Source organism: Durio zibethinus, chromosome 20, assembly GCF_047325235.1.
Source record: "Durio zibethinus cultivar Kanyao isolate XHJ-2024 chromosome 20, ASM4732523v1, whole genome shotgun sequence".
Lineage (NCBI taxonomy): Eukaryota > Viridiplantae > Streptophyta > Magnoliopsida > Malvales > Malvaceae > Durio > Durio zibethinus.
The window spans coordinates 4,299,547-4,314,953 of NC_143181.1; the positions used below are offsets into that span (position 1 = coordinate 4,299,547).

Sequence of the window (15,407 nt, forward strand, 5' to 3'; positions counted from 1 at the left end):
ATTTTTCATAACCGACTTGAGATTTCTACTTCATTCTTTATTCATTTCAATTTTTAATTATTACAATTTAACTATTACTCAACTCACCTAAATTCTATTTGGTACATAGTTATTTTTATTATTCTTTATGATGACTAAACATTCTTCTATCTTTCCCTCTACTCAGGGAGTTCTTCTTTCTTAAAAAACTTTTTAGTGGTCATAGGTGATTTTATATAATAGCTCGACTAAATAAAAAAATTCTCACTGATTGTCCGAGTTTAATAAAGAATTGAAAGTTACTTTTCCTATACCTTGAGAAATAGAAGGCTAATAAAGATGGTGGGCCTGATATTAAGGCTTGAAAAATAAATAGTACACATGGCTTTTTTGTGGACACATCGATGGCCCTCTCTATGTTTCATCTATCAAATTGAGATAAAATTTTAGATTTTACACATAGGGGGAACTCGTTATCGATGCTCATGAACTGACCTCCTCGAAAGTAATGAATAGAATAAAGTATTGGGGTAGGTTTGAGGTAACCTCATATGGTTTTATTTTAAATTAATTTTCCATCTAACTGTTAGCTAAATTTCATAGATATAATTAAAGTCGAGTAGAACTTCAACATCTCATTGTACCAACAAGTTTCAAGGCCCAAAAAGGAAAAAAATTTAGCTCGAAGCCTTGTCATGTGTGGGAGACAAGGTTATTAGTATAGTTATACCCTGTACTCTTTCAGATCGAAAGTCAATAACTAAGGCAGGTCAAAACCTGTCCTCCATATTGATGCCAACACCACCCCCTCTAACTAAAAAACCATGAGCAGAGATCTTGTCCTTTGTTTCTAAGAACCCTAAAGCTATAATGCTAAGGTTTAGCTTGAAGAGAATATATGTGAGATTGGAGTTTGCTTCAATGGATGACCTCGTCTCCAACATCGACGTTGCCAAGAGCTTTTGTAAGGTCGTGATTCTTCCTCTTGATGAGTTTTTCCTGACCTTAACTTGATTTCATGTGATTGTTTTTGTTTTTATTTTTCTAAGTCTAAGATCTTTTCATGCAATCCAAAAAAAGTTTCATTCTTAGTTTATGGAGAACAACAGTCAAACCCTCCATCATACTTATCTTATTATGAGATATATGCTATAGGCTAAGAAAGATATGGCTACCCTTTTCAATAAGCATAAGAAAAGCTCAAAAGCATTAGATAATGTTAGATCAAATCTCATCGTATTTCATAAGAAGAAGGATGAGCTGAGAAGAAAGGTAAACAAGTTGACAGCGAAGCTGAAGGTCATCTCAGTGGATAAAGCCTCAACAAAATTGATAAAAGAATAGGTCAAATTGAAACTTAATGATGCTCAAGTCAAAATTACGAGATTAAAGTTCGGGTTAGAGGTTCGAGATAAAAAAGAGAAAGAACTACAAATGAAGGCTGTGAAAGAGTATAAGACCTTTGAGAAGTGTCTCCAAGTAAAGGTAAAATTTTTAAAGAAAAATGTATTTGATGCCTTTTAGCTGGCTAAATATAAGGTACAATTTAAATTTTTTTCTCTTAACCTCACTATCTGATATTGACATCATCAATATCAAATCAAGTTCTTAGCAGAATCAACCCGAGAAAGATGAGAAAAAAAAAAGACGAGGATAAAGATGAAGCCTTAGAGGATAAGCTAAAAGCTACCATGAAGACAGAAGAGAAAGATGTGAAGATCATCGAAGTTGACGTTATCCCTCCTATTCTTATTAATGAAAGTTCTCCTTTCGTCATTGCTGCTACTGATGAATAAATTTTGTAATTTTTTATTTTTAACTTTGTAAATTTTTTGACTTTGAGGTCAGCTTTTGGTAAATACCTCTCACACTTCAGTCGATGTATTTGGTTAAATGAAATAGAAAGAAATTTTTTTTCAAGTTTCAGCTTGGTTGTACCATCATTTTTTTCTTACTTGCATAAGTTTGAGAACGGTTATCCAATCTAAAGGCATATAATTAAATTGAAAACTTACATAATTGTTTAGATCAATGAACATATAGGTTAAATTTTTTTCAAATCACTTAAACCCAAGCTTATCAAAGATAGTTTTAATTCATGTGTTCACGTACAAAATGTAAATCTAAGCTCGATTTGTATCGATCTACTGGTAATAGACTTTATTTGTATTTTATATACTTAGGATGGCAGTGCCATTTATAAAATAGTACAAGTGCGAGCTCGATTTATACTGAGTTACTAATAATAAACCTTTAAGTTGTCTACGTTTGACATTTTTGAAATGACGTTGCCATTTAGATTCTATAATTTATAGGTTGTATTGTGAACGATCTTCTTAACAATATATGATCCTTCCCACGTTGGGGCTAATTTGTCACCTCAATCATCTAACCTTGAAACTTTAACTTTTTTAAGTACTAGATCACCCTTCCTTATATGCTTACATCAGACCTTCTTATTATAATAGTTGGCTATCTTTTGCTGATAGGTTATGATCTGTGTTAAGTCTATATTTCTTTATTCTTCGATGAGGTTAAAGTTGACCTTAAGTGCCTCTTCATTTTTTTCTTTTGATGCTAATTCAACTTTTAAGCTTGATAGTCTGATCTCAACCAACACTACGACTTCTATTCCAAATGCCAAGTGAAAGGGGGTTTCACTAATAGGTACCTTCGTGATTATCCTCAAGGCTTACAAAACTCTTGGTAGTTTATCGACCCACTTCTCTTTTGCTGCATCTAGTCTCTTTTTTTAAATTTTTTTAATATTGTATTATTTGTAATTTTGGCCTGTTTGTTATACTGAGGGTAGGCAACTAATGTGAACCTGAGATCGATGTGAAAATTCAAGCACCATTCCTTGAACCTCAAATTTTTAAATTGTTTATCATTGTCTGTTTATGGCATCTACTTGAAAGCTTGTACTTATTTTTTCAAAGCCTAAAATTGTTCCATAGTCAATCTCGTCTGTGGTTGAACTGGACGTACAAAATGCTGGCTTTGATGAGTTTTTATTCCAGCCAGAGCGATTGCCTCTCCTTCCTCTTGGGTTCTTCTCTTCTCGATTCTCTCTCTCTAACAAAAATCCAAAACCTTGTCTAAAAAAAACATTTTTAACCTAAACTCTCTTTGATTATTTTTAATTCATTTCTACTGGGTTCCTCACCAATTTAGTGAGGATTGTGATTTATCTGATTGTTGTATTTTTTTTGTATGATTTTTAGTTTTGAAGAACAAAAATAGCCCTTTGAGGAGTGGTGGGTTTTTTATGATAAATGGGTTTTAGCTAGGGTTAAAAAAGGTGTTTTTAGATCAATGATGCACGATTCTAATAAAAGAAATGATGGTTTGATTGAGTTAGAGGGTGGTTTTAGGTCACTATGAGAGGCTAAAGGGTTGTGATGGGTTGATTTTGCTTTGCTTTTCAGAGAGGTCGTGAAGGGCTATATAGTGAGAGATAGGTTTTTTTTTTTTTTTCAACAGGTCTCCTTGTAATTTCAAGTACTGCCAAAATGGTGGTTTCGACTATAATGGCTCTAAGGCTAGTAAGGTGGCTGATGGGGAATGGTTCAGTGGTGGGATGGTTAGGGTCAATGAGGTTGGCCGAATAAGGGCTGTGTGTTGAATTGGTGACGATGAGAAAGGTCAAATTGAGGGTTTGAAGCTATCTTGTTCCATGTATTTTTTTTTTTATTTTTTTGGATAATGGAAAGGCTTTGGCTATTAGGGATTTAGAGTTTTAGTGATGGTTGTTGTTGCCCATTTTTATTCCCTTTTTTGTTGGAATGATGGGGGTAATAATGTGGGATAAAAGGTCTAGCATTTTTTTGGGTGTTGTTGCAACAACTATTGCTGCATTTTAGGGGTAATGCTTGTTGCATTTGGGGCTAAGTGTCTTTTATGAATTCATGTTGAAAATGAATATGGGTAAAATATGGGGAAAGATAGGGGATAGCTAAAGATGGAATTTAGCATAGCTAATTTTAGGATAAAGATAAAGCAAAAGGGAAAACTCTAGCAATCAAAATTCACCCCTCCATTCTCACTTTGCATTTTTTGTGTTTTTGATTTTTTGCTTTGTCTTTTTATTTGTTTAATTAATTTAAAATCTAATCAAATGGACATGGGCTATAAAATTATTTCAAATTGGACTTTCAAATCTTATTTCAAAATTGACTCAATAATAAAATTAAATTCGACTTAGGCATATGAAAAAAAATAACAAAATGATTAATTTGAAATAAAACCCAATCCAGTTCAATTTAATTAAACATCTTAATCGGCCTAAATCGAAACATTCGAATCAAGTATAAAAGCAAATACACTCGAATTATTCTAGACAAAATTAAGTGTCTACAACAAAAAATAAGTTTTTGTTTCCTTTGTGTATTTGATGATGATGGTGATATTTAAGCCAAAGAATTTGTGGTCCTAACAAGTTGAATTCAATGTTTAGCTCCTCTGTACATGAACGGTGGACCAATCACAAAAGTAAGTCCAAAAAACATGAGAAAAGTGTAGTATTCTATTTGTTTTATTGGAACTTTCTTATTATTATTATAATTTTTTTTTTAGAATTATTTTATAATGAGTGGTCTATGTGTAGTCACGTGAGTTAATTATATAGCAGAAGTCAAGTTATGGCTATCATATAGTTCTTAAATTGAAAGTATTCTTTAGTATAGTTTGCTAAGAATAAAAAAAAATAAAAAAATCTAAAATAACGACTAAACCAATCTACTTAAATTGGTTTGGTTAATTTTCATTTTCATTTCATTAAGCAATCGGTTCCTTTTTTTTATAAATTAAATCAATTTAGTTAATTTTTAATTTTGTATAATTGAATAATCTGAACCGACTAAATGCTCAATTGAATAAAACTTTAACTTAATTGTAAGAAAGAAGTTTTAGAATTTTAAAGTCTTAGGATCAAATTTCATCGTATGTGAATTTAGTTGTTTAGTTAGGTTATAATTTATTAATTAATTATTTAGTAATGAATTAATTATATGAATATAATATTTATTATAAATATAATTTAAAAAAAAACGAAATTGTGGAATAAAAAAATAAAACTGCATGTGAAAAAAAAAAAAAACCCAAAGACCATAAAACCGGCCCAAACACCCCAAAATTAAAAAGCCAAAAGTAAATATTCGAACTTCGAAATATGTTGTTATTAATTTAATTAGGCCGGTTTTTATTTGGGCTAATAAAACTCATGACAAAATTAAAAAGAGACAAATGAAAAATATATTGCCAGGTCAGCAGTGGAGACCATATTTATGTGAAGCTTTTAAATTCTTCTCTAACGGCTAGTCTCTTTTCTTCCAATCCAAACCCCAAAATTCCTCTCCTTTTGTCTTCCCTTCCAAAAACCCTAACTCCAATTCCTAATTATTTCTAATTTCCCACTTTTTTTTTCCCTTTTCACTCTACCGTTTTCTTAAAAAAATCTTTTGTTTTTAAAATTAAGTAAAGATGTAGGATTCTTCAAGAATCAAATTTTTGAGGGATCGAAAACATGGATATTACTCGAGAAATCGACGATTACATAAAAGAAACAATAGAAGATTCCTTAGGTCTTCAAATCTCCACCCAGTCTTTGCAATTGAAACTCCGTTCCTCCGTAGAAGCCCAGCGTCGTCTCCGTGACCAGTGCCTGTTTCTTCTCTGAAAACTGAAAGAGAAAGATCAAATTATTGAGCGATCAAAGGTCGGGCAACTCGAAAATTAAAAAAAAAAAAAAGTAATATTTGAATGTTTTTATATTCAGAATGTGAAGGTATTGACATTTTTATTGATTTTTTGAAGGCGGGAGCGAATATGAATGCGGTGGCATTGAAGAGATTCGTGGAGGAGAATCAGAAGCTTGCAGCGGAGTGTGTGAATTTATTGACTCACTGTAACATATGGGAAAGAGAGAGTTCGCTTTATGATGTAACAAATGGGAGGCGTTGATGGATTATGGGAATGAGGCTGATGAGAGGGCAAAGGAAGCTGAGATTAGGGTTCATGAGTTGGAAGAGGAGCTGGGGAAGTTAAGTGAAGAATTAAAGTTCTACAAACATGGTTACGAGAGCCAAGGGGTAAATTAAATTTTTTTCTTCAATTTTTTGTTACTTTGTTTTGAATTGTTGACTTTTTTAGGGCAGCTTTAATTATATTTTCGTATCTTGTAGTAAATAATGCGATTTTGTTGGATTTAATTGCTGACTTGTGGAAACTTAGCTTTGAAAGGGACGGGTTAAACATCTAAACTATTCTTCTTTGTTGCTGCTAGTGATGATATGAGTTGAACACCATGAAACTACTTGAAGGAGATTAATTTCTATTTTTAATTGTCTATGATTGATCAGAAAACCTGCCATGATACATAGTTTTGTCTTGTAGTATTATATCTACTGACTAATACTCATATACCTTTCTTGAAGATTGATTCATCTTATGAGGGCACAACTTTGAAAGAGAATTTGCTTGAGTCTGTTCTAGTAACATTGATTTGTAAAGATGAAGTTATGCCTTGACGTGCATTCTTGGAGGCATATAATTCACTTGAATCGTGTCAAAGGTTGCTTAAATTTTGGAATACGTGAGGGTTTTCTTCTCTTATTTCTATGTCGAATCTGCATCTTTGTTGGTCTCTATATTTGGTGCATGCAATTAAAGAGGCATTAACATTTCTTCACTGCTAAGGTCTACTCTCGTATTTCTGAATCAATTCTTATGGTTTGTTGTGCTTTGCAGGTTGAGGCCTTCAACTCAAAAAGTTTTGTCACTGGCTGCTGAACTAAAGACCCATGAGAAAGACAAGGAACATCTCAGGATGAACCTTAGTAAAGCTGAAGAAGAGGTGAGAACCAAGGAATTGGAACACTGGGTGCTTTGTTTAAATTTTTACTTCCCTTGTCAGTATTTAACAAGATATTTTATCTATGTAGGTCAAAGTTATCTTTGAAGAAAACAACATATTGGATGAGGAGAACAAAAGACTGTTGAGGCAATACCACAAAGAAAAGAACCTCCATGGTTCTGGCGGAAAGCATACTGGTAATGCATCTGCAAAGGTGAGGAAGGAACATGTCGGGTTCTCTGTTTTTTTTGGTCTACACATGAGTGCTTGTTTTCACATGTAAAAACAATTGCACTTCCTGCTTGTGTCTGGTCTGCAGTTACAACTTCATTGATCTAATGCTATTATTTGTTTGTCTCTCTCACAGACAAACAAGCGAAAATCAAGTCCCAAGATATGCAGCCCAATTGAGAAGAAGATTGACTTTACTGATCCAGATTCAGCAAGGAAGCCTCTGTCACCCTTGCTATGTAACTGCCCTGTCTTAAGAATGCACAAGTGAAGATATGATCTCATACATGATAGGATCTAACTTCTAGTCCATTGGTTATTCTTTGTATCAATGATGGTGTTAGAAGTGGATTTACAGATAGCTTTCCTGAAGCTACGGTGTGTGTAGTTTTGTCACTAATAACTTACTTTCAAGCACCAGAAGGAAAATCATTTTTTAAAAAGTAATTTTCATATTTTGCTTTTCTTAGCATGGTCCTAACTGGAGACTACTAAATTTGTAAAGGGTTAAACATCTAAATTTATAAAGGTCCAGGTCCAGCCATAAAATGTATGGAGTGGGATCTTTCGGTCGGACTCTCAATTGGAGACTGTCACTCATTGAATTTGAAGTGCGCGGTTTGGTTGTCTATATTCCACCCTTCGACCACCTCGTTCTGTTCCTATGCGTAGTCGTAGATAGTTTCGTTTGTGATAGTTACTCAGATTGTTTTGCTTCCCAAAATATCGATTTGTCTTGTCTCCTTATCCACCTCTCACTCTCAGAAAACCTCAAAGAAACTCTTTCAAACCTCCAAACTCTTAAACTGATGTACTATTCTTTCTTCTAATGGCTCTGCTTCGCCTTCCCCACCAATCTTCTGTCTTCTCCCTCCAACATAAACCTCAAATTCAGTCTAACTTTGAACTCCATCAAAAACGTCTCTTCAACTTGTTTTCTCCCTCCATTCTCTCCTCTGACTAATACCTTTCCCTTGAAAGCTACAAGATTTAGCAATTTCGTCCTCCATTTTTCTGCCACTACACAAGACCCAGTTCTAAAAGTTGAAGAACAAGAAGGAGAATTTTTTCAAAAACTAGATTGATTGCCCAGAACGTGCCTTGGACTTGAACCACTGAAGACATTCGTTCTTTGTTCGTGAAACACGGCACAGTCTTAGATGTTGAGATTTTTGTCAACAATTTTCTCTTGGGATTCTCTTTGTTTTAAGAATTTATTTTTTTTTTAGGTTAAATTTGGGTTTTGGTTTATGGCTGATAGATTGATGTGAATGTGTTTTTTGTTTTATTTTGTTTGGTTTGGTTTAGCTTTCTATGCACAAAATACCATAAATAGGGGATTGGCTTTTGTTTCTATGGCTTCGCCAGCGAAGGCTCTTGCGGCTCTCAAAAATCTCGAATCATAAGTAAGGTTCTTAAATTCAGTGATGACAAAAGTATATAACTGTGCATTAGTACATGAATGTTTCAGTCATTTAAGCTCTGTGTTATTTTGGTGTTCCTATCACTAAATTGAGTATTCTTTGGAATTTATAAATGCTGTTGTTCTATCGAAACAAGTACTAGTTGGGTGATTAGCTCTTTTATAGGCTTAATTCTAATCCTTTCTATACCCATATATAACAACTGTTGTTACTTAGATTCACAATGACTGCTCTTTGATTTAACAATGGACCCCAAAAATGCAGTGAAAGTGCAAGGACTGTCCTAGCCTTTTAATAGACCTTTCCATTAGCATGCCTTTGGGTGAATCGAGTGCTGGAAGCTGCTCCACTGTTGTGTTCTTATTGCAAAGGAATCACAGCCTGTCAAGGCTTGTATCAGCCCTAACAAATTTCAAAGGTATATCATTTGTTCTGCATTATCAGCAACATTGATTCAAAGGTATCTGCAAACTCTATAGATGTTTAAGTTGGAAATCATTCCTATCTCCCAAGAACCGGGCAGCCAGCAAAGTATTGCTGAGGTCTTTGTCTGCCTTTTTGTTTCCTCAACCGAGAAGAGAATGTAAAAATCTTGGGGAGTGGCAGTGGGAGTGGGAGATGGAATTCAGCTCTGGCGTGTATCGTGCATGCTTGAGTATGAAAAGATGGTAGGGGAAGGAAAGAAAATATGCTTGGTCTTTCAGATATCCACGCTCAGGTTTGATTAATATGTGATGCATGTGCCATGGAATGTCTCTGTCTTCGGGCTTTCTAGTTTTTTTCATTTGTCCATTCCTCTCTGCCCTCTGTTACGCATCGCTTAAAGAAGAGGAAAACAAATATGTTCCTCTGCTTTGCATTTGCAATTAAAAATTGAAATAGTTCTTGCCATGAATTATCACACATCTCTTATGCAAATGCAAATTTCAATTTTGCATTTGGGATCTTTTTTTTTTTTCCCACCGTGAAGCCAATCCCAATATTCCGAACAAAAGAGCTTTAAATTAATCCCTTAAGTTGCTGTAGCACAATAGTTTACAAGCCAGTAAAATTTTGGAGTTTGGTAAATTGAGAGTAAGCAAAACTATTTGGGGAGATGAAAATTTTCGATTCCAAACAATTACAGCATTGTTTATTTGTGTAGAGAAAATGTTTACTGCAACGGATGGGAAGATGGAAATATCAGCTGAGGCAGCTAGCTATTGCCTATTCGGTTGTTTCATGATTTATGAATTTACATGATATGAACTAGATTAGCTTTATCACATCAGTCGAGAATGAGAGCTGAAAGCACTGAGATCTCAAAACTGTGAACAAGAGAAATATAGAAAAAGAGATCCAATTGGTTTTGAAAGTCCACCAAATTATAAGGTAGAACCTCACTTTTTTTTTTTTTTCCATTTCTCCTGAAAATTTATTACTAGGTTTTTTCTTCTTTTCTGGCAGTGGCTGGCCGCCTTGGTGAGGCAGAGGTCCCAATAGGCTAAAAGGAGGAAGACAAGAAGATTGCATCCAGGTGAAGAGCAAAGGAATGTTATCTGGTGAAAAAAGTTGGTAACGGGGGATCCACAAACAGGGTTCGGTTGGTGTTGTAGGGTGTGATAATTCACAGAACCATGACCAGGCTAGCTAATGTCGGATCCTAAAGGCAGTTGGCCTTAAACCAACTGGACCCCAAAGACTCAATTAACCAAACCCATTAACCGAACCCACCATCTTATTGGGGTTGAAAAACCAACTTGATTAGCAACAAATCGAGTCGAGGGAACCCAAGCCGCTGTAAATGGCCCATAATGGCCAGACTTAATTAGCTTCAAGGAAGGTGTTTTTAGTTAATGTGTTGCTGATCGTAGAATTTCTCCATGCGCTTTGGCCTTCACTTTTTGCGTTTGTAATCTCCGCAACACCATTTTAGAGTTCTTGTCATTCAATGGAAAACCAATCGGGCCATTGAAGGAGTGGCCAAATGAATTGATTTCTGATGCAAAAAATCCATCATTTGACTAAGATTTTGGCATTGGAAATCCGCCATCCAACATCAATTAATTCCGTATTTTCACATGAATACAGGAACTATTCATACAATTCGACCAACAAATTATTTGTTTTTGGGTGATTTTAGCTTTTTACTTTGGATGTACAGGAAAACGATCTTTCCTCGTCACTTGAGTTAAATCATGCCCCCGAAGACTTAGTCTCGGGTTTGGTGGAAGGGTTATACATGCCATTGGCAAAATTATACAAGGGATACCATTTTTTTTTTTTTTTTGGGAGTGGGGGGTGGGTGTGATAAAGGGATTTGAATTTTACTCAGTAGGAGATCATGCATTAATCGACTGAATCAAATGTTCAAGTACGTACCAATTTAATTTGAAATCGAGAATAATGCCATGACATTGTCCTGTGTTATTCTCTGTTTTCCTTTGGCGACTTTTAAGTTACCATTAATCTTTCATTCCAGGAAAAGCAAAAAAATTTCCATTAATCATAAATTCTTTTGCTCCGATTTGCTGGTGTTGTCAAAGGGTAACGGGATTATTGAAAATTTTCAATCCATGTCCACATAGAACATGATGCAAGTTACAACAATGAAAAATAACTTATAATATACGATGTACCTACCTATCGCCATGAAAAGTAACCTGCTTATTCATAAAGATAAGCAATAATCCTCGATACAAACTAGACAAAAAGGAGATAAGCACTGCCTCTATTCTGACCAAGGCGGACACTGCGGCATGCTTATGAAATAAACATCACAAATAACGCAACCCAAGTTGTGACAAAAGCCACAAATGGAGAGAGACTCCATGAAGATGAGGAATCCGGGACGTTGGTTGTTGTAGTTGTAGTAGATGGAGTGGTAGTTGATGGTTTATCACTGGATGGCGGCAAGGAAGAAGAAGAAGAAGATGGTGATTTGGATGGTGATTTGGACGGTGATATGGATGGTGCTATGGATGAGCCTGACTCCACTTTGACAGCAAGCTTCATGCCATTCCCACAATGGCTAATTACACCACAAATGAAGTAATGAGTTCCAGCAGTCTTGAGAGCAACCGTGGTAGCTCCACTGTTATCTGTTGTGATTGCATTGCCCACAGTGCATGTACTGTAGTCACTGGAACTTACTTCATCCACTGTATGGCTAGTTGGGTAGTTGAAGACTAAGGCACCAAAATTCGAAATGTTAGTGGATGGATCAAACAGTATTTGACTAATAATTAAGTACATGAATATGAAAGATCTAGATAGATGAGTAGGTTTATGTGTACAAATATGTTGATCAAAAATGAAATATAATTATTTAAATTGATGATTGTGTGAGGATCGGCATTTTTTTTTTTCTGTGAGAGCGGGGTTTAAGAACACACCCAGGCTATCGCCAACTTGGAAGGTCTTGCCTTTAGTCCATGTGCTATAATCAACACCAATTGTCCAGCCAGAGGTGTCACCAACAGTGTAAACTGTGGCCAAGCTTGGCACCGCCATGCACAAGACTAGCGAAAGACAGGCCATCCCCATACTTGAGCTTGCCATTTTTTTTGTGGAAAACTGGACGGAGTAACACTGTAAAACAGACAGACAAAAGAAAGGGAGGAGCTTTTGTGATAACAATTTTCTGAAATGGAGTTCCTTATATAAGCCATGAAAGGTGCGATGGAAGGAGTAAAGTTTGGTCCAGTCCACTTACTTCCATACAAACCAATATTTGTGAAAAAGGAATTCATTCCAAAAGGATGACTTGGGGGGCAGATCCTATACCTAATGCAAAGGAACGTGGGTCCCTAATCCTGTCTTTCTCTCTTTTGCCCTTCACATAAATAATGGCTGTTAAGTAAGGTTACCCTCATAGTGGTTATGATATTGTTGCTACAAAGCCAGTTCAAAGGACATCAATTATGCATTCAATATAAAGGAACTCAATTGATATATATTTAATTTATTTTAAGTGATCTTTTTACCTCTTGTAATGATGGATTGTGAATGAAGAAAAACATGAAGAAAAAAAATCTTGTTTTCTTCTGAATCTTAGTAAACAGGTTAGTCTGTTGTCATCGTGTGGTGTTGCCATCATTGAGTTTTGTGAGAGGCTCTTGTCAAACGGATGAAGAAGGTCATAATCATCATAATGGATAAGGAGAGATGTTATGTAACAGGATGGAACAGGTAATAACATGCTTGAAGCCTACTCAAAGAAAAATGTGATCGATATCAAGGAGACTAACCCTCTTTGAAACACAAATCTCACATCCAACAACCCCAAAAGGGGTATTTTTAAATTGCGTGCGAAAGGAAGACTGGATACGTCCTCGGAGGACTTCCAACTAACAAGAAGCTGAAACAGTGAAAGAAAGGGAAGGGAGTGCAAATAAGAACATTCGCTTTGAGCTTTCGGCCTGACGAATGCATGGGAGCGAGAGTTCGTACCATGTTACTTTGCATAGGAGTGTTATCTTTGATTTTGTCCATGAAAAGATTTAGGGGAATGATGTAGCGTCAACACTTGCATTGCAGGTTACAGTGTTTGTATATACGGACTCTTCGGATTGATATGGTCATTCTCTGGGCTTTGTTTTGAAATGATCCTTTTGAACAATCTAGCTCTAAAAGTTTTACTGTTTAAGAAACTTTGGGCTTCGTTTGAACTGTTAGTCTAATAAGGCCATTCTTAATTTCCTTCTTGGCCCAATTTATTTTAGTTTTTTTTTTTTGGAAGTTTAAAGGACAAATCTATCTTCATACTATGGGAATGATGGAAATTTTGCCAATGCTATTTTTATTTTTATGATTTTTGGACCGTAATTAATGAAATGTAAATATTACTTAAAATTAATTTTGAATAAAATAAACATATGATATGATATTCAACATGTAAAAATATATATATGATGTGCCACACAAATAAAAGTTATTATTTGTTTCTTATAAAAATTATACTAAAATAAATGTTTTTTAAAATATTAAATTTTAACTTTTCATAGATACTTTTTAAACTATTAAATTTAAACTTTTCTAAAAAATATCTAATTTATCAAATAGAAGGAATTGTGATAAAAAATACAAAAAAAAAAAAAATTAATGAGGAGAAATTAAAGAGATAAAGCAATTGGATAAGAATTAAGATGTAGATTAGGATAGAACTTGAAGTAATTTTGTAATTTTGTAATTTTTCTATTATCAAGGCATGAAGCTTGCTGTCAATGTTGAATACCTATATTATCAAGACATGGCTGAATCAACCCCAATGCTATCTGGCCGGACACCATCTCCTGGCTCCATCACTGCTTCCTCCCCGCCTGCTAGTAATTGAGGGAAGCATATAACGTACCTGAATTCTCCTCTTGAGGGGATCTCTGATTTCGATATGTTGCCTAATTTGTTTATTTGTGTTGGCTATTTCACAAGCTTTGGCAAAGGTGCCTAGTCCCCACCCTGGTCAAGGGATAGACAGACCAATGGAGACACAAGTTACCTCGTTTTCAGTTTGTTTTGGGGAATATCGCTCATCTTTATGAATAAGAGAAGGTTGTCTCCCATACATCATTGAAAATCCAAATAACCCCGTTGATAATCCTCTTGGGAATACCAGCAAATTAGAGCAAAAGGAAGCAGCGTTTGTAGGAAGCAGCGCAAATATTGAGCTCATATTCCCTAATTGTGATTCGTACAAATTAATTTCAACTATGCCCTCAATTATGGTCACCAGTTTACATAACACAATTCTCCAATTAATTTCAACTGATCACTAGCTAGATTAAACTTCTACACCTCAACTTCTTATTTTCTATATTTTGAGTTGTGTACATCATGATTTTGGCAGTCCAATTCCGAATGATTAATGCAAATGTAAGTTTTTTTTAAGCTACGTTTTAGGACAAAACATGGAACATGATTCGTGTGGTCTAGCTGGCGAGTGTACGATGTATTTAAAGGTGACAAATGCACGTGTATTTGTAACATGTTGTCCATTAATAAAAGCTGTGACCACGTAACACTTGTTTATCCCCCAGCATCCCCCGCCCCCCACCAAACAAAAAGAAAGAAGAAAAAGAACTACAAACACTAATCTCAGTCTTTCCAGCTGTCCCTCGACATGACCAATCACGTAAAGACAGGACACCCTCTCCAGTCTCCACGTTACCTACACTTACTTTCCGTCTTTCTCGCTCCCACTGATCATCTTTTAAATTTCTTTTAACATTAATTAAAATCAACTGAGATAACACATAAATGTAAATATAAATATAATAATATAAATAATAGCAACCGAGAGGAATCAAATCTCAACCGTCAAATATAACTAAAAATTAACAAAAAATAAAAGAAAACAAATGCTCTACTAAAAGTCCTACTAAAAATAAGAATTTAGCAATGGCCTACAATGCAAATCAACAATCGAAGTCCTCCACGAAGTCAGATCTACATCAACAAAGCAGCAGCCGCCAAAACCACTGTAACAGCAGATCCAGCGACAGTGACTCTGTTTAAAGCGGCGGCGCTTGGAGGAGAAGTGGGTGACGGGCCTGGTGGCTGGCTGATGGAGGACGTAGGAGGAACAGCGCCCGTGGGAGCACCAGCAGGAGACATGGGAGGAGCGGGAGGAGAACTGGTAGGAGAGGAAGTTGGAGAAGATTTAGGAGTTGAAGACGGGGATTGTGTGGTGGTTGACGGTGGAGAAGCGGCGGGAGCCTTGGTTGGAGAGGCCTTGGGAGCTGTAGTTGGAGAGGACGGCGGTGACTTAGTTGGGGCAGAGCTGGGCGCTTGACCGAGAGCGCAGCTGGCTATGAGAGCTAAGAGAACAAAGCAAGCGATAGATTTGGCCATTGTAATTTTGTAAAAAAGAAGAGCGAATATATTAACAGCAAAAGAAGCAGCACTAGAGCAAAGCAAGAGGAGGGAGGAAGGGAAATATATAG

General features: G+C 35.6%; 2 protein-coding genes and 1 pseudogene across 5 annotated transcripts; 1 reads left to right on the forward strand and 2 right to left on the reverse strand.

The window, feature by feature from the left end:
* The first annotated feature begins 5,039 nt into the window (after positions 1-5,039).
* On the forward strand, positions 5,040-10,348 carry LOC111314933 (uncharacterized; annotated as a pseudogene). Its single transcript, XR_016330839.1, has 9 exons — positions 5,040-5,695; positions 5,794-6,068; positions 6,414-6,571; positions 6,727-6,832; positions 6,921-7,046; positions 7,200-8,469; positions 8,752-8,905; positions 9,632-9,858; positions 9,934-10,348. The product of XR_016330839.1 is annotated as an uncharacterized LOC111314933 (transcript).
* A 589-nt stretch (positions 10,349-10,937) lies between these two features.
* LOC111315558 (blue copper protein-like) lies at positions 10,938-14,584 on the reverse strand. Of its 3 annotated transcripts, XM_022917385.2 has the most exons (3): positions 13,703-14,584; positions 11,862-12,057; positions 10,938-11,654 (listed from the first exon to the last, which is right to left on the reverse strand). In XM_022917385.2, exons 2-3 carry the CDS (start codon positions 12,025-12,027, stop codon positions 11,230-11,232), a joined length of 591 nt encoding a protein of 196 aa, XP_022773120.1. In that variant the 5' UTR covers positions 12,028-12,057; positions 13,703-14,584; the 3' UTR covers positions 10,938-11,229. The 3 variants fall into 3 exon arrangements, with proteins under 3 accessions (XP_022773120.1, XP_089605604.1, XP_089605603.1); XM_089749478.1 differs by lacking the exon at positions 11,862-12,057; XM_089749477.1 differs by lacking the exon at positions 13,703-14,584 and having other exon boundaries at positions 11,862-12,242.
* A 140-nt stretch (positions 14,585-14,724) lies between these two features.
* On the reverse strand, positions 14,725-15,387 carry LOC111315559 (uncharacterized). Its single transcript, XM_022917386.2, has one exon. The coding sequence runs from the start codon at positions 15,313-15,315 to the stop codon at positions 14,911-14,913; it is 405 nt and encodes a 134-aa protein (XP_022773121.1). The 5' UTR covers positions 15,316-15,387; the 3' UTR covers positions 14,725-14,910.
* Positions 15,388-15,407: the final 20 nt, after the last annotated feature.